This window comes from Bubalus bubalis, chromosome 17, assembly GCF_019923935.1.
Source record: "Bubalus bubalis isolate 160015118507 breed Murrah chromosome 17, NDDB_SH_1, whole genome shotgun sequence".
NCBI classification, from domain to species: Eukaryota; Metazoa; Chordata; class Mammalia; order Artiodactyla; family Bovidae; genus Bubalus; species Bubalus bubalis.
This window is the reverse complement of record NC_059173.1, coordinates 37973226-37991656: the sequence shown is the minus strand read 5'-3', so window position 1 is coordinate 37991656 and position 18431 is coordinate 37973226. Positions and strand designations below refer to the sequence as shown.

The 18431-nt window shown below is 36.1% G+C and overlaps 1 protein-coding gene across 10 annotated transcripts in view; it reads right to left on the bottom strand.

Moving 5' to 3' along the window:
• Nucleotides 1-18431, bottom strand: part of SPATA5 (spermatogenesis associated 5) — a 350490-nt gene that overhangs the window by 197462 nt on the left and 134597 nt on the right. The window contains exon 16 of one of the 10 annotated variants that reach the window (XM_044930401.2): nt 2369-3089. The exons of the other annotated variants lie outside the window; for them this stretch is intronic. Coding sequence (XP_044786336.1) covers nt 2922-3089 — 168 coding nt within the window. The 3' untranslated portion in view covers nt 2369-2921. Of the gene's footprint in view, nt 1-2368; nt 3090-18431 lie in introns of those variants that run through there. 10 annotated transcript variants of the gene reach the window in all.

The following is an 18431-nucleotide window of genomic DNA, read 5'->3' as shown; positions in this document are numbered from 1 at the left end:
ACCCAGCAATCCCACTCCTAGGCATATACCCTGAGGAAAACAAAACTGAAAAAGACACATGTATCCCATTGTTCACTGAAGGACTATGTACAACAGCTAAAACATGGAAGCAACCTAGATGTCCATCAACAGATGAATGGATAAAGAAGTTATGGTACATATACACAATGGAAAATATTACTCAGCCATAAAAAGGAACACATTTGAGTCAGTTCTGATGAGGTGGATGAACTTAGAACCTATTATACAGAGTGAAGTGAGTCAGAAAGAGAAATATATCATTCAAACACATATATACAGAATCTAGAATAATGGTACTGAAGAACTTATTTCCAGGGCAGCAATGGAGAAACAGACATAGAGAATACACTTACGGACATGGAGAGAGGGGAGGAGAGGGTGAGGTGTATGGAAAGAATAATATGGAAAATTATATTACCATATGTAAAATAGATAGCCAATGGGAATTTGCTGTATGGCTCAGGACACTCAAACAGGGGCTCTATATCAATCTAGAGGGGTGGGATGGGGAGGGAGATGGGAAGGAGGTTCAAAACCGAGGAGATATATGTATACCTGTGGCTGATTCATGTTGAGGTTTGACAGAAAACAACAAAATTCAGTAGAGCAATTATCCTCCAATAAAAAAAAATAAAAAAAGAAGATGGGAAAAAAAGTACATTTTAAAAACTTAATAAATTAGAACACCCACAGATATGGTAATAAGTAGACTTAAAAACCTTATGCTTAAAAGAGTAAGAGATTTGTCATAAGCTCTACTGCTGTCTGAAGTAAAATATAGTCAGTAGCATTATGGTCAAATGTGCCTACCCTGAAGCAAGAGGGCCAGAGTAAAAATCTAAGACCTGCCACTTATTAGCTATGTGACCTTAGGCAATTAAATTTTTTAGCATCTCAGTTTTCTCATTTATATTAATAATCTAATACTGAATTAAAAAAATAATTCCAAGAAAAAAGGCATGAATACAGTTATTTCCTACATACTTGTACACTACAGGCTGAAAGTAGTATAGAACAAAACAAATGATTAAAGGTAGTACAGAAAAGATTAAGCCAAGAAGAGGCTAAAGAGCAAATAACTTAAGGATGTCTTCTGAGGCACACACCTAGCTGTCACCAAATATCTGCTGAATTTTCTTGACCTAGATGGTTGTAAGGTTTCACTTTAAGTTATAATATAGTAAATCTAAGTAGAATCTGAAAAATGAAGTGTTAATATTATAATAACTAGGATAACTAAATTTTAAAAAGCATACAAAGACATACAATAACAAAAGCAAAATATAAACTGAAACAGAGTACTGAAAAATATTTCAGTAATTCAAAAGGAAGCTGACAAAAGATAGTAGAGGAAAGAAAAACAAACAGAAAAACAAATTATAGAACTAAACCCAAAAATACGGACAATTTTACTAAATGTAAATGGCATAAACACATCAATTAAAAAATCTGAGATCTAACTGTTATTCTATATGAAACTAAAATGAAATAAAATAATAGATATGTTATATGTAAAAGAATAGAAAAAGATATCCCAACAACAGGAAACTACATTCTTTTAAAAATTACATGGAACATTCAATAAGATAGGATGGTATCCTGGATCATGAAAGAAATCTATCAAATTTAAAAGAACTGAAATCATACAAAAATGTCTCTGCCATAACAATTAACTAGGAGTTAAAAGCACAATTCTATCTGGACAGCTTCCAGATACTTGGAAATTAAGCAACATACATTTGTAATTAAATCTGTAATCAAAAAGGAAATCAAATCTTAGGGGAGAAATTAGAAAATATTTGAGCTAAATGAAAATAAAATAAAAATATATCAAAAATTTGTGAAATGCCACTAATGCGGTGCTTTGAGAGTAACCTATAGCGTCTGAAGAGAGGTTTCAAATCAGTAATCTGTTTCCACTATATGAAACAAGAATAAAAAGAGCAAAAAATACCCAAAGGAAGAAGGAAAATTGTACAAGAACAGATAACAATTAAATTGAAAATTAAAAAGCAAAAGAGAAAAATCAATGAAACCAGGGTCTTTGAAAAGATTAAGAAAATTGAGAAACCTCAAAAGAGGAAGAAGACACAAACTGCCAGTAACAGTTACCCTATGACTTACTATTTCTAGAGATAGGAATACTTACATTCACACAAAAATCTGTCCACTCATGTTTATAGCAGCACTATTCATAACAAAGAAGCTTCCCTGGTGGCTCAGGAAACTTCCTGCAATGCAAGAGACCCAGGTTCAATTCCTGGGTCAAAGATCCCCTGGAGAAGGGAATGGCAACTCACTCCAGTATTCTTGCATGAAAATCCCATGTACAGAGGAGTCTGGTGGGCTACAGTCCATGGGGTCACAAAGAGTGGGACACGACTGAGCAACTAACACTTTCACTATTCATAACAAAAAATGAAAACAATCTAAAATATCCTTCAACAAATTGGAATGTATGGATAAACAAACTGTAGCACTTCTAGACAGTGGAATACTACCCAGCAAGAGAAAAGGAACAAATCATTGATACAGACAACACAAATAAGTTTCAAAAACCTAAGTAAAAGCCATGTTCAAAGGTTACATATTATATAATTCCATTTATATGACAAGAGAGATGACAACTATAGGGACAGATCAATAGTTGCCAGGGCTTAGTGGCAGAAAGAGGGTTTGACTACAAAGGTGCAGCATGAAGAAGCTTTTTGCAATGAATAAATTTTTTGTATTGTGATTGTAGTGGTAGTTATATAATTATTCACACTTATCAAAAACTCAGAGAACTATACACAAGTTACTAAGCTCTATTACCTTGGTAAAGTTTCTTAACCTGTCTACATCTCAGTTTTTACCTATAGATCAAGTATGGTGCTATATTGATTTTATAAAGTTAAGATTTAATGATTAAAATATTTTGAACAAAACTTAGATTCAGGATATGCTGAATTTGAAATGCCTTTGAGGTATCTAAGTAGGCAGTTCAATGAAGAGGTCAAAACAAATCTCTGAGATGAATCAGGGGCAATCATGTTGATTCCTGAAGCCAAGGGTATAGATGAGATTGTCTATGGACAGAAAAGGAAAAGAGGGGTCATGGCACACAATTTTCATTAACTTCAACATTTTATGGCTAAGCAGAGGAGAATAAATATGTAAAAGCATCAAGAGGAGACAGAAATACAAGTAAAACCAGATTATTGCCATGTAAAACACTGGAAAAGACCCTGATGCTGGGAAAGATTGAGGGCAAGAGGAGAACAGTGTGGGGTGGAGGGAAGGGCAGGGGATGACATGGTTAGATAACATCACTGACTCAATGGACATGAGTTTGAGTAAACTCTGGGAGACAGTGAAGGATAGAGAAGCCTGGTGTGCTGCAGTTCATGGGATCGCAAAAGAGTTGGACATGATTTCACAGCTGAACAACAACAAATTTACAGGTTATGTCCTTAGAGTGAAGGAATGAGCTCTTCATTACCTCATCCCTCATTCCTGCTCATCTGATTGAGAACCAAAGTGACATAAGAATGAGATTTTTACTATGTGGCCTAAGGAACGGTACAGCAGCAAGACAGAAGGAATCTGAGTTTCTGATACCATGGAATCTCCATTATCAAGTTAGCGGCTCCACTGTGTTGTTACTCCCTTTAAAAGACTCTTAACTGAAGATACAGCAGTCACAGTATTTTCAGAACTCATCAAAGCAGATTTATGACAAGGGGCATACACAAAGAATAATATTAACACATTTTAAGGCAAATATTTAAACAAAAGGCACAACATATGACATGTACATATTAATGTACCTAATTACCTAATTACAAAAAGAATTACCTAATCACAAAAAGCACATGATAGATTTCTACAGTTTGAAACTGATAAGCATTTTAAAGTTTGTATGTATTTAAAAATACTCACAAATGATTGTTTTGTTGGATTTTTAGAAGGAATGAGGGCTGAAGTAGAGAGTCAATGTAAGTAATTAGGTTATTTCTCACATTAATAATGAATATAACAAGAAAGCAGAAAAAGCACAAATAATCTAGAAATCAGACATAGGTTTAGTCTGTGCTATTTGTCATTGTTATTATTCAAAGCTTTAATCATGACTATTACTTTTTCAGTCACTGTAGACAAACTTCAGTACAATTTTAATTGAATTCTTAACTATCATAATTAAGTATAAGAAAACCCATTCACTATAATATTCAAGATTAAAGTTATACAATTTATTTTTCTAAATCTTAATGGTTCACAATAACAGAATAACATAAAAACTCCCAATCTAACTTTAAAAATATATAATTTGTATTCTCAAAATAATCTTCAAATTATTTCTTTACTGGAAATTTGGAAAAGAGTAGAAAATCCTGCATCTTTTAAGCCTGCAGAGAATTATCAAAAGCCTGACTGAAGTATCAAAATAAGTTTCATGCTAAGAGGGAAACAAGTAATAATTATTTACTAAACCCTTTTTCATGTTTACCCTCTGGTGTTTCTACCAGCCATTTCTAGCAAACTACCAGGAAGATGCTTGCTTCTCAGACACAATGGACTTTTTTCCTGACTAAATTCATTTCTGAACTTTGAAGCATACAAAGTTAATAAACGGAAGGAAAAGCGAATACAGAGTTGTCATTTTTAAATTATATTCTTAAAAGGTTTACGGGTATCATTTGTGGAACACAAAGAGATTTCCTTCTCTTAACAGCATTCCAGGACATCACTCTTTCCTGCCTACTAGCAGACAAGATTATACTTGTCTGGAATGTCAGTGAAGTATTTATACAAAGGCGGGTTTTTTCAGAATCTTCTTATTGTGAACACAAAACAGGAAATACAGTAATACCATCAGTCTATGTTAAACACTATTTAGTATAAACTGTGCCTCTCTCTTCCTAAGCACTAGGTTAACCTCCAGGAGAAGGAGCTGAAAATGAGCACATCTATAAACACAAACCACTAGGTGTTCGCAGCCAGCAAGAGCAAAGGTTCAGGGAAAAACTCAATTAAACTTGAAGAATTTGCCAAACTGCGTTTTAGAGTGTCACACTACAGCGTCTAATAAAAAACTCATTTTTCTCAAGTTCACAAGAGAAAATAAAAGTAGTCTATCAAAGTTAATAGTTTGTTGAATGAAAAACAGCTTAATAAGTTGATTTTACTGAAAAACTAATTTGGAGGCAGAAAAAATAAATTTCTATGTAAAGGGGTCACCAATCAAAAACAACAAATACAGCATTCTATGTTCTAAAAAATATTTTTTCATTGTTTTCACTTAAAAAAAAAATTTACCTTCCATGAGTAAAAAAAAAAAAAGTTTCTACAAACCTACTACTAAAGAGTTTTCACCTTTTCTTACAAGTAGATTATAAAGTGTAACTGGGAACCCAAGTAGAGTAAGTTTAACAGAGATTAATTTTAATTTTTCATATGATAGCAAAATGAACTTTGGTTTGACTGCCCCCTGCTGATGCAAAATTTTCAAAACTACAGAAGTTAATAAAATTGTAATAGTTAAACTATGTTTTACTCAGAAATTAGCTTCAATTTCTTGTTGAAAATGAAGGAGATTTAAATACTTAAACCTCCATGTCTTATTTTCATTCAATGGGCAAATATTTGTGGAATATCTATGACCTCACACTTATCAAAAATATGATTTCATCTCTCTGGCCTCAAAATACTTATAAGTTATTAGATGAACAGGAAAAATCTGAAAAATAATAAACTATTAGAGAAAATCAAGAACTAAACTAAATAGTACTGAAGAGAAGTAAGCTAGGGAAAGAGGTTGGTAGGGCAAAATTAGTTTAAAAAACTATAAGACCAAGACAGCTGAGAAAATGTAGTAAGAAAATATAAAAGAGACAAAGTAAGAAGAAGCCTGGAGGAAATCCTAAACATAGAATGCACAGAACACAGGACACCAGAAGAGTTTAATTTCCAGAATAAATGGACAAATGTTTACTGAGAATAGAAAAAGAGAGAGAGATGGGACCCAACTTTTGAAACTAAAAAGGCTAGAATGAAGGGCGAGACTTGAGGCAAACAAGGATTTACTCAAGGTTCCTTAGCAGCATGATACCCTGGTAAAAACAGTATAATAATGGGGTAAAGCAGCATAAAAACAGGTTAAAGACAATCCTTTAGGAAGAATATTGTGAAACAGAAACAAAGAGGAAATGGAGGAAGAAGAGCCGGTGGGCAGAGAAAACTGGAAGACAACTATAGTAAGCCAAGGAAAGAAGTCAACCAGAATGGAAGCAAAGGGAATGGAAAAGAGAAATGAAATTGAGACACATTTTGAGTTAAAAACAATACTGAGTGCCTAACTGGATTCAGCTTTTTGTCTAATTCTTATGCCATATTAAATGATTGTTAAATTCAACTGAAATAAAAGAGAAGCAGTGGACAAAAAGTTAACAGAAGGGAAAATTGTAGTGTCATTGGAGCTAATGGGATACAGAGTTTCAAGGAGATGTGAGTAGTCAGCAGGATTAAATTTGTGAAATTCAAGACAAATAAGAACCCTTAAGAAGCCATTAGATTTTGTGTGGTAGTCATGGTGACTCTTACATATTCACTTTTATTAAAGTTGTTCACCCAAGGAGGAACTAGAGAGCTTAAAATTTAAAAAACTGAGATGAGATACAGAAACGAAGCAGAGGAATTCACTTTAAGGAGAATATGTCCATCTCAGGTTAGAGGAAAGGAGGAGCATATAAGTAACAGGGCAGAGCTATTTTTGTAGTTCAAGATGGGATATACGAGGAATTTCATGGCAAATGGTCTCAATTATCTCAATAAATCAGCTTCCAAGTTCATTTTTCAAAAACAAAAAAATGATAGATTAATATTCAGAAAAAAACCTGGAAAATACTTGATATCACATTTCTACCCAGGAATCCAGTATCTACTGGAGATGACCAGTCCCACAGAATGGCTTCTTCTAGCCAACACTTCTCATTTTTCTATATCTATCTAGAAAAATCTGTGTGTTATTTTGCAAAAAAGTTTAAAGCTGACCCACTGATGACACTGCTTCTGACACACACATATAGGCCTTTAGGTGGCTAAGACGGTAAAGCGTCTGCCTGCAATGCAGGAGACGCGGGTTCCAGCCCTGGGATGGAAAGATCCCCTGCAGAAGGAAATGGCAGCCCACTCCAGTATTCTTGCCTGCAAAGTCCCATGGATGGCGGAGCCTGGTAGGCTACTGTCTATGGGGTCACAAAGAGTCGGCATAGTTTTTCCAAATACGGTTTCTGTGAATTCATCTGGAATAGAGCATGCAACTCAATAATAGACTTTATTCATACGCTACAGGTAAAAGCAGTAAAGAAGACCACATGGAAAAGTAATGTGTCTCCTAAGATAAAACAGTACTTTTACAATCTCACACACACACACACAAAACAAAAACAAAAGAAATCATAATTTCTGAACCTTATGTTACATTTTCTCTGTAAAGAAATTGTGTTGAAAGAAGTGTAATATACGAGTTCACATGACAAAACTAAAGACTGAAGATACCTCATGACACAACTAAGACCTAGCAGGGCAAATAAATAATAAAATAAATAATTAATAAATACTTTTTTTGGCTTCCCAGGTGGTGCTAGTGATAAAGAACCACCTGCCAATGCAGGAGACCTAAGAGACACAGGTTTGATTCCTGGGTCAGGAAGATCCCCTGGAGGAAAGTATGGTAATCCACTCCAGTATCGCTGGCTGGAGAATGCCATGAACACAGGAGCTTGGGGGGCTACAGTACATAGGGTTGTCAAGAGTAGGACATGACTGAAGCAACTCAGCACAGCACATAGCACAGAACAAATATTTTTTAAAAGTTGAATGTTGAAATGATCAAAGTTTCCTCTTAAAACTCACACTCACAAAAATGATGTAATAAAACCCCAGGATATAATGAGGTCCAATAAGAACGTATTATTTTATTGAAGAGGACACCAATTGTTTTGAAGCAAGGTGTTATTTCTCTTCATGACTAAATCTTCAAAACATTACAATAAAATTGATATGAGATGTTAACACTAATTGATATTTCCTAGAAAAGATGAAAAATCATAAGTATTTGTACAATGAATAAAGTGCTATACTGACTGGATGTCTACATAATAGACCAAACAGTTTTCTCTAAAGTTAAATAGGCAGAGATCTGATAATATCTTCTTCCTTTTAAATTGAAAACGATTATATGTTATTAAATAAAATTTTATAAAAAGAATTAGCCTTTTTTCAATTCTTTGAATATCATCCTCTAGTCTTTATATACATGAACACATTTTATAGCAGTAGTTACTCTAGATATTTCAAACACCTTTTGCAATTAAAAATGTCACCTTTCCATTTTCAGACTCAAGTAAAACGGGATTTTCCAAGTCAATTGCGTTTTGAAAACAAAATTAAAGTTCCTTTGACAAGAGATTTCCCCACAAAAAAGTAAAATTAAAAAAACAAAGAGGTCAGTTTTCAGAAAGTAAAGTACATATGAGAAGACAAAAGGAATGACCATTTTAACTAAGGAATGTAAAGGAAATTTAAATCAATATTGAATGTAGAACACATCTGGATGACGAGCAGAGGTATATTTCAAAACACTGCTCACAAATGAAAATGCTGTCTAACAAACATGTAATTGAAAAAAGATGACACAGCCAAGCTAAAATAGTTTTATATTATATTCATTAAAGTCGACTAATAAAAATACAAGGAAATAGTCCTAAGTACAGAAAGAACAGTTTATCAATACAATATTAAAAATCTTTCTTCCTGGTATCTTCATTAGTTGTTACTGCATTAAACATCAAAAGTAGCAATATTATGTTGAGAGAAGCATAGTTAAAACAAACATACTTATCCCATATCAGCATATCCTACAGAAATAATTACCTAATTATCTAAACAATACCCTGTGTACTAAGTTGCTTCAGTAGTGTCCAACTCTCTGTGACACTATGGACGGTAGCCCATCAGGCTCTGATGTCCATGGGATTCTACAGGCAAGAATACTAGAGTGGGTTGCCATGCCCTCCTCCAGGGGATCTTCCAGACCAGGGATTGAACCCGCATCTCTTACTCCTGCATTAGCAGGCAGGTTCTTTACCACTAGTGCCACCTGAGAAGCCCATAAATAATACCCTAAACACTAAAACAAGTAAGTTTTGAACATACAGATTGGAAATAGAAGGTGATGTGCGGACATGAGTGAGGCAACAAAACAATGAGAAACAAACAAACAAAAAAACTAAGAAAATGAGAGCATACACTGGCCCCTGGGTCAGAAATGAAAACTATGGGATGATAGTATCCCTGAGAGTGAGTAACAAAGCCAGTTTAAAAAAGTTGGATTTGCCCCCTAAAAAGTTTTGTAAACAATCACCCTGGAATACTCATCTTTTAAGAATTAGGAGGAAAAAGTTCATTATGCTCCAAGGGGATACAAAAAGGCCTCTGGGATTTGACTCAATTAAAATAGTATATTTAGATAAGAAGGTTACAGAACAAAGTATCTTAATTTGACAGCAGTAACAATCCTCATTCACCAAGACTGACTGACTCTTGCCTGAGGAACATGTTTAAGGTCCTATATATGATGACAGCACACACACAATAAGAAAAATAATATAAACTGAAAGGATGGTTAATACTAATTATCTGTTTTAGACATAAATACTGATGGATAAAATATCACCAGCATACCAAAGTCCTTTGATCATAATTATCCCTTAATCATTATTTTTTGTTTCTTTGTTTTTAGTTTCTCTGAGAAGCTATGTGAATAAAGGCAAGATAGAAAGTGTCAGAAAAGATACAAGCAGAACTTTAAATATGAGAATTGTGTTAATGACTCACTGTAGAAATTTAAATGTAATGAACTGTTTCCTCAACAGGAGTGATTAACTCCCAGGGATCTACCCACATTCCCTTGACCAGTACTTGAAACAACTAAGACACAACTGAAATGGCTGGTCAGGGTTGATAATAAATTATGTGAGTTTAGAAAACAACTGGTCACTACAATGAAATAGCCCATAATCATGGCCTCATTAACACAATACTATCTAAACTGAACCTTTACTTTAGTAATCTGGTCTAAAGCTCTCTAAATCCCAGCACATCTAGCTCATCGATTAATTCCACAGAAAATGTTAAGATATCCAAAAATAAACAAGTTGCAAAATGAAAGCCAAACTGGGAGTGAAAATAGCTCCATCCTGCACACTACTCTATTTCATCTTAATTTTTTAAGTCTAAGAAGAGAAATGGTAGAAAGACAATAAAGGACTGTTGTTGTTCAGTCACTCAGTCATGTTCAACTGTTTGCGACCCCTTGGACTTCAGCACGCCAGGCTTCCCTGTCCTTCACCATCAGCCAGAGCTTGCTCAAAGTCATCTCCATTGAGTTGGTGCTGCCATTCAAGCATCTCATCCTCTGTCATCCCCTTCTCCTCCTGCCTTTAATCTTTCCCAGAATCAGGGTCTTTTCCAATGAGAGGGCTCTTCGCATCAATCTGGCCAAAGTATTGGAGTTTCAGTTTCAGCATCAGACCTTCCAGTGAATATTCAGGGTTGATTTCCTTTACTACTGACTGGTTTTATCTCCTTGCAGTCCAAGGGAGTCGTCAAGAGTCCTCTTCAATACCACAGTCCAAAGGCATCAATTCTTCGGCACTCAGTCTTTTTTTACTGTCCAGCTGTCACATCTGTACATGACTACTGGAAAAACCATAGCTTTGACTACAAAGATCTTTGTCAGCAAAGAAATGTCTCTGCTTTTTAATATGCTGTCTAGGTTTGTCATAGCTTTTCTTTCAAGGAGCAAGCGTCATTTAATTTCATGGCGGCAGTCACCATCTACAGTGATTTTGGAGCCCAAGAAAATAGTCAGTCACAGTTTCCATTGTTACCCCATCTATTTGCCTTGAACTGATAGGACCTGATGCCATGATCTTAGATTTTTCAATGTACTTAGATGAACTTGAGTATAACTAAAGTTTTAAGCCAGCTTTTTCACTCTCCTCTTTCACTTTCATCAAGAGGCTCTTTAGTTCTTCTTCACTTTCTGCCATAAGGGTGGTATCATCTGCATGTCTTAGGTTACTGATTTTTCTCTTGGCAATCTTGATTTCAGCTTGTGCTTCACGCAGTCCAGCATTTTGCATGATGTACTCTCCATATAAGTTAAATAAGCAGGGTAACAATATACAGCCTTTATGTACTTCTTTCAGAATTTGAAACCAGTCCGTTGTTCTATGTCTGGTTCTGTTGCTTCCTGACCTGCGTACAGGTTTCTCACAAAGCAGATAAGGTGGCCTGGTATTCCCAACTCTTTAAGAATTTCCTTGGTTTGTTGTGATCCACACAGTCAAAGGCTTTAGTGTAGTCAATAAAGTAGAGATAGATGTTCTTCTGGAACTCTCTTGCTTTTTATGTGATCCAGTGGATGTTGGGAACTTGATCTCTGGTTCCTTTGCCTTTTCTAAATCCAGCTGATACATCTGGAAGTTCTTGGTTCATATCCTGCGGAGGCTAGCTTGGAGGATTTTGAGCATTACTTTGCTAGCATGTGAAATGAGTGCAACTAATTATTATCTTCTCTCTCTCCTGAAGCCAGGATTATGATCCTAAGTCTCCTCATAAACAAGAGCAAGAAACAGAAATAGATGGAATGAAATGGTAGAAAAAATAACCTGTTGAAATAATGCAAGAAACTTGATCACACCTAGGATTATCTTCTAACTTTCAGCACTAAATTAGTCAATTATAACTCTTCATAAATAGTTCCTTCTTTCTAAGACACTCTACCTGAATTTTTGCTTTAATATTTTTATAAATAATTTCTTTAAGCAAAATCCTATATTGTTGGAGAAAGCTTCAACTATATCTAATTTTAAAATTATAGAGCTGTATTTTCCCCAACATAAAGAAAACCTAAGTTATCAGCACCTAAAAATATCAAACACAAAATTAAAAAACCATCTCTTTAAAAAGTGACAGCAATATAAGAGAATTCTCGAGAAACAAAAAGAAAACTACACATTTACAGAGGTAAGCTAATGCAAAATAGCTAACTCTAGAGCAGGCATTTGTCTTGAGTATACCTGAGGATTCCTCGTAATCCAGAAATTAATGACTCCCATATATCTGTGAAGGTTTAAAAAGGACAACAACAAAAAAGTCAAGGGCCTTGCCTTCGAGGATGGGTAAATCAGAGAGAGTACAAAAAGAAGTGAGTCCCAAATGGACATTGTAAATAGGTCAACACTGCCTAACCCAGGCTACAGAGGGAGACTCTGGGATATGGCATCATAGCCTTAGGTAAAAGAGAAATAAAGAAAAAAAGACTCTCCACAGAGCTGATAATCATGAGTCTTAATAAGACTACACACATAGCCCTCAAACTTGAAACTAAAAATTTAGTTTAAATTGGACCTGGACACCCCAGTAGCTATAAACACACTTGGTATGCACAACTTGACTTCTAAATACTGTTCTCCATCAAAAGGAATCAGTTCCTCTTGAAGAAGTGGCAGATTTCAGGATTATTAGTCCAGAACACATTTTGCCAGAAAGAACGTACAAAAGAACGATGGAGATAAAACAAAGAGTATGGGAGTGGAAGGTGATCCAAGTGGCCTAAATTGGGACAATTTGAACATCAAGATAAATACTGGTAAAAACTAAAAAAGTGAATACAGTAAGAATTCCTAAGTTCATAGTGATAAAAACAAGGAAAAAAGGAACATTCTTCCCTATAGTAGAAAGCCAATCAATAGAGACAGACAATTCCACTTTACAACAAATGCATGTAAGTACAAAATAATTCTTGGAGAAGGTTATTCTTTGAGGTACTGTTGAAAAAGAAACTGAAAGTGTTAGTTGTTTGCGATCCCATGGACTGTAGCCCACCACAGGCTTCTCTATCTATGGAATTCTCCAGGAAGAACACTGGAATGGATTGCCATTTCCTTCTCCAGGGGAACTGTTCAGTTCAGTTCAGTCACTCAGTCAGGTCCGACTCTTTGCGACCCCATGAATCGCAGCACGCCAGGCTTCCCTGTCCATCACCAACTCCCGGAGTTCACCCAAACCCACGTCCATCGAGTTGGTGATGCTATCCAGCCATCTCATCTTCTGTCGTCCCCTTCTCCTCCTGCCCCCAATCCCTCCCAGCATCAGAGTCTTTTCCAATGAGTCAACTCTTCGCATGAGGTGGCCAAAGTACCGGAGTTTCAGCTTTAGCACCATTCCTTCCAAAGAAATCCCAAGGCTGATCTCCTTTAGAATGGACTGGTTGGATCTCTTTGCAGTCCAAGGGACTCTCAAGAGTCTTCTCCAACACCACAGTTCAAAAGCATCAATTCTTCAGTGCTCAGCTTTCTTCACAGTCCAACTCTCACATCCATACATAACCACTGGAAAAACCATAGCCTTGACCAGATGGACCTTTGTTGGCAAAGTAATGTCTCTGCTTTTTAATATGCTATCTAGGTTGGTCATAACTTTCCTTCCAAGGAGTAAGCGTCTTTTAATTTCATGGCTGCAGTCACCATCTGCAGTGATTTTGGAGCCCCCAAAAATAAAGTCTGACACTGTTTCCACTCTTTCCCCATCTATTTCCCATGAAGTGATGGGACCGGATGCCATGATCTTAGTTTTCTGAATGTTGAGCTTTAAGCCAACTTTTTCACTCTCCTCTTTCACTTTCATCAAGAGGCTTTTTAGTTCCTCTTCACTTTCTGCCATAAGGGTGGTGTCATCTGCATATCTGAGGTATGGCAAAAGATGGCAACAGCCTAAGTGTCCATCAGTAGGGGACTATTTGTATGTAATTGTGTCTGTGTACCTGCAAAAGCATAGGAAAATACCCATAGACTGAAAAGGAAAGATCTCCAAGATACAAAGTTAAAGGAAAAAAGCAAAGGACTTAGCAGTATGCATTTTTCTACATTTCATGTATTTGTGGGAGACATATCTACTTATGCTTTATTGACTATGCTAAAGCCTTTGACTGTGTGGATCACAACAAACTGAAAAATTCTTCAAGAGATGGGAATGCCAGACCACTTTACCTGTTTGGTGGCTCAGACGGTTAAGTGTCTGCTGACAATGTGGGAGACCTGGGTTCGATCCCTGGGTCAGGAAGATCCTCTGGAGAAGGAAATGGCAACCCACTCCAGTACTCTTGCCTGGAAAATCCCATGGACGGAGGAGCCTGGGGGTCTAGAGTTCATGGGGCACAAAGAGTTGGACATGACTGAGCGATTTCACTTTGAACTTCCCTGGTGGCTTAGATAATAAAGTGTCTGCCTACAATGCGGGAGACCCGGTTCAATTCCTGGGCTGGGAAGATCTCCAGGAGAAGGTAATGGCAACCCACTCCAGTATTCTTGCCTGGAAAATCCCATGGACAGAGGAGCCTGGTGGGCTACAGTCCATGGGGTCACAAAGAGTTGGACACAACTTAGTGACTTCACTTTATTTCTTTCTTTACCTGTCTCCTGAGTAATATTTATGCAGGTCAAGAAGCAACAGATAGAACTGGACAACGAACAATGGACTGGTTTCAAATTGGGAACGGCGTTTGTCAAGGCTGTATACAGTCACCCTGTTTATTTAACTTATATGCAGAGTACACCATGTGAAATGCCACACTGGATGAAGCACAAGCTGGAATCAAGATTGCCAGAAGAAATATCAATAACCTCAGATATGCAGATGATACCATCCTTATGGCAGAAAGTGAAGAGGAACTAAAGAGCCTCTTGATGAAAGTGAAAGAGGAGAGTGAAAAAGATGGCTTAAAACTCAACATTCAGAAAACAAAAATCATGGCACCTGGTCCCATCACTTCATGGCAAATAGATGGGGAAACAGTGGAAACAGTGAGAGAATACATTCTTGGACTCTAAAATCACTGCAGATGGTGACTGCAGCCATGAAATTAAAAGACACTTGCTCCTTGGATGAAAAGCTATGACAAACCTAGACAAAATATTAAAAAGCAAAGACATTACTTTGCTGACAAAGATCCATATAGTTAAAACTATGGTTTTTCCAGGAGTCATGTGCAGATGTGAGAATTGGACCATAAAGAAAGCTGAGTGTAGAATTGATGCTTTTGAACTGTGGTGTTGGAGGAGACTCTTGAGAGTCCCTTAGACTGCAAGAAGATCCAACCAGTCCATCCTAAAGGAAATCAGTTCTGAATATTCATTGGAAGGACTGATGCTAAAGCTGGAAACTTTAATATTTTGGCTACCTTATGTGAAGAACTGATTCATTAGAAAGGACCCCAATGCTAGGAAAGATTGAAGGCTGGTGGACAAGGGGAGTATAGAGGATGAGATGGTTGGATGGCATCACCGACTTGATGGGCATGAGTTTGAGCACGCTCTGGGAGTTGGTGACGGACAGGGAAACCTGACATAGTGCAGTCCATGAGGTCGCAAAGAGTCGGACACGACTGAGAGACTGAACTGACCTGAACTGTGGGAGACATGGGTGTAAGAAGTAAAATATATGCATATTTCTTTGCATTAAAAACAGCATTGGAAGAAGAAAGAGACTAATAAAAATCAGGTGAGGAAGGCAAGATTGGGATACAGAGGTAGGAGCAAGATATCAGCATACAGGTCTTTCTAAACACTTTAGATCTTTTAGATCTATATTACAGGATATTAAAATATCATGTAAAATAGTCTTTAAGGTGAAAAGTAACTCAAATATACATAGAATACAAGAAGCTATTTATTACTTTCCTTTCTGTTATCAGTGAAAAAATTTATTTTCTACATTACAATCTTGAAGAAATCATCATATGTCATTTTTCACCTCTAACCGAGATACCATTTTTTCTCTATACTAACTTCACAGCTCTGGCTGGTCCCTTAATTTAAAGAAACAAAACAAAACCAAAATCCTATGAAGAGTTTTGGTGGTGACAGAATGTAGATCTCCTGCATGTCTCCATGAAAGAGACAATGTCTTAAACATGAAACAAAAGTAAGTGACCGGATATGATTTGTAACTTCAATTTGCATTTTTTTCACCCTCTACAGTAAGCATAACTTTCGTAAAATGTATTCAGTTAATGGAGCATGGGAAGTATGGCAAACAATACAACTATTTAAAAACAAGGTCAACTGCAATTTTTTACATATTGTGGCATTAAGGAGATCACTTACATTTAGTCCCCAATGTATGTTGAGGACATACAATGGATGGAATATTCTTACATCTCTTAAGAGGCTATATGCTCTTCTCTGTGAAATACTGCCACAAACCTCTACAGCTGTAATAGAAATACCCTGGAAACAGGCCAGGTTCCAAAAACCTAGATCTCTGGAAGGCAATATAAACACTTTTTGTCAGTCTCTAACTTCCCTACCACTAAGTTACTAGGTGTGTTTGTGTTTATACGTGTGTGGTTTACATATACTTCCTCCTACTGCAAATTACTATGATTTAGTAGATAATGATGAAAATGAATGGAGGTACAATAGCTCCACTTGTGGAATGAACATGGAAATGCCTACTTCTTACACTGCAAGCAACAATCAATTAGGTAAAGGTTGGACAATTCTTTTTAATTCATCCGAGAAAAGTTTAGGGTCAGTACAAATTAGCAAACATCCATGTGACAAGTATAAAATAACCACATGACTTCCAGATGTGTTAACTGAGGCTTAGACATTAAATAAATTACCCACAGTCTCAACTATGAAGTAAATTCAAAGCTTCAGGCTGCTGAATATTCTAAGAGAATTTTACATATTATTCTTTTTTAATTAAATGATTTAAGCATTAATAAAGAAAAAATTCTTTACAACCTCATCTCCTACAAAGTAGAAGCTTCCTTTTATATTTGTGAAGGTAAGAAGTTACACAAAATTTCTCACCTTTCTATGATAAGATTTTCATTTCTCTGTATCATGAGATCACCATATTGTCTCCATGAATATTTTTCAAAGAATGTTTATATTTACCATGTCCATAAGTCCCCAAATCAACATCTAAACTCTTTTCTCTCTTCTTAGTAATTCAAACAAATCAAACAAAATCTCCCTATAAAACATTCTAAGTATCAGTGTGGCTCTTCATTTGGGAAAATTGCCATCAGGATAAAATTCATGCTTGAGAGCAAGATTTTTCTACCTCAACATGACTGACTTTTTGGCTAGATAATATTTGTTATGGGAGCTCCCTTGTACATTATAGGATGTTCAGCAGCAGCCCTGCTCTCTATCTACTGGATGTCAATATCATCACTGTACTTGCAACAACCAAAAATGTCTTCAGACATTGTCAAATGTCCAAGGTGTGTGGTGAGTAGGAATCGCGAGGTTGAGAATCACTGCTAGAGAAGATTACAATTTCCCCATTATTGAAAATTTTAGAAGAAAGAATAGATAATCAGCTTCTGGACAGCTCAGACATTGATACAGAATCTGGTTCTAATAGTTTCTGTTTGGTTTACAGCATCTTTTGAAGTTTTTCTTCTTGTTTGTTTCTATAAATCTCTCCCTCTAAACTTTCTTATAGAGTCAAAATTCTTATAAATCTAACAAATAAGAGAAATGTCCTGAAAATAGTCTTGAATTTCCAGTGTACCCATTACTGTAAGGGCTCATGTTTTTCTTGTTAACTTTGACAAAGATGACAAAATGTCAACCTTCCAAATCAGGCTCAAAGCGGGGGTTGTAAGGAGCTATATATGGAAACTAAAAATGAAATACAGGTAATTAGTAATTTAATTCCTGACACTCCTGTTTGATTTTTCAGCATAATCACTGTCCTCAAAGGCTGAACTAGTGAGGATTTTGCAAGCTATTAAAAACTGTTTATAGCTTGATTTATTTTTAACTGGATATGAGGCTGCAGCATACTAAAGGCTATTACTAATGCAGGGGGATATTTTAATCCCTGTAGAGATTGTCTGGGTAAGTGAGTAAAGACTCTAGCTGACAGTGCAGATAATACAGTTCAGTTCCAGGCCAAAGCACTGTATTTGTTTTTGTTGTTTTTCTCCTATCCTATCAGCAGCCTGTCTCCATGGATTTGTCTGGGAAAATGATAAACAGTAAAGCAAGTGACCCTCTTCATCCCTCTAAATCGTCCTCCCAGCGAAGACCCCAAGCAAAGTTTTTGGAAGGACTATCATTTTTAAATGTACACTTAAATGTATAGTAGATTACTTAAAACCAATAAACACACAAGAAAATGCACATACAGAGAGATAAGTATGTAGTGCTTCATTCTTTGAAGTTCAAAACACATCAGAGAAAAAAGCCAATGAAGACCATCAAATATTTGCAAGTACATGACATAGGAAATAAAAATATGTGAATGACTCCCCACTAGCTCCTGATAACTATATTACA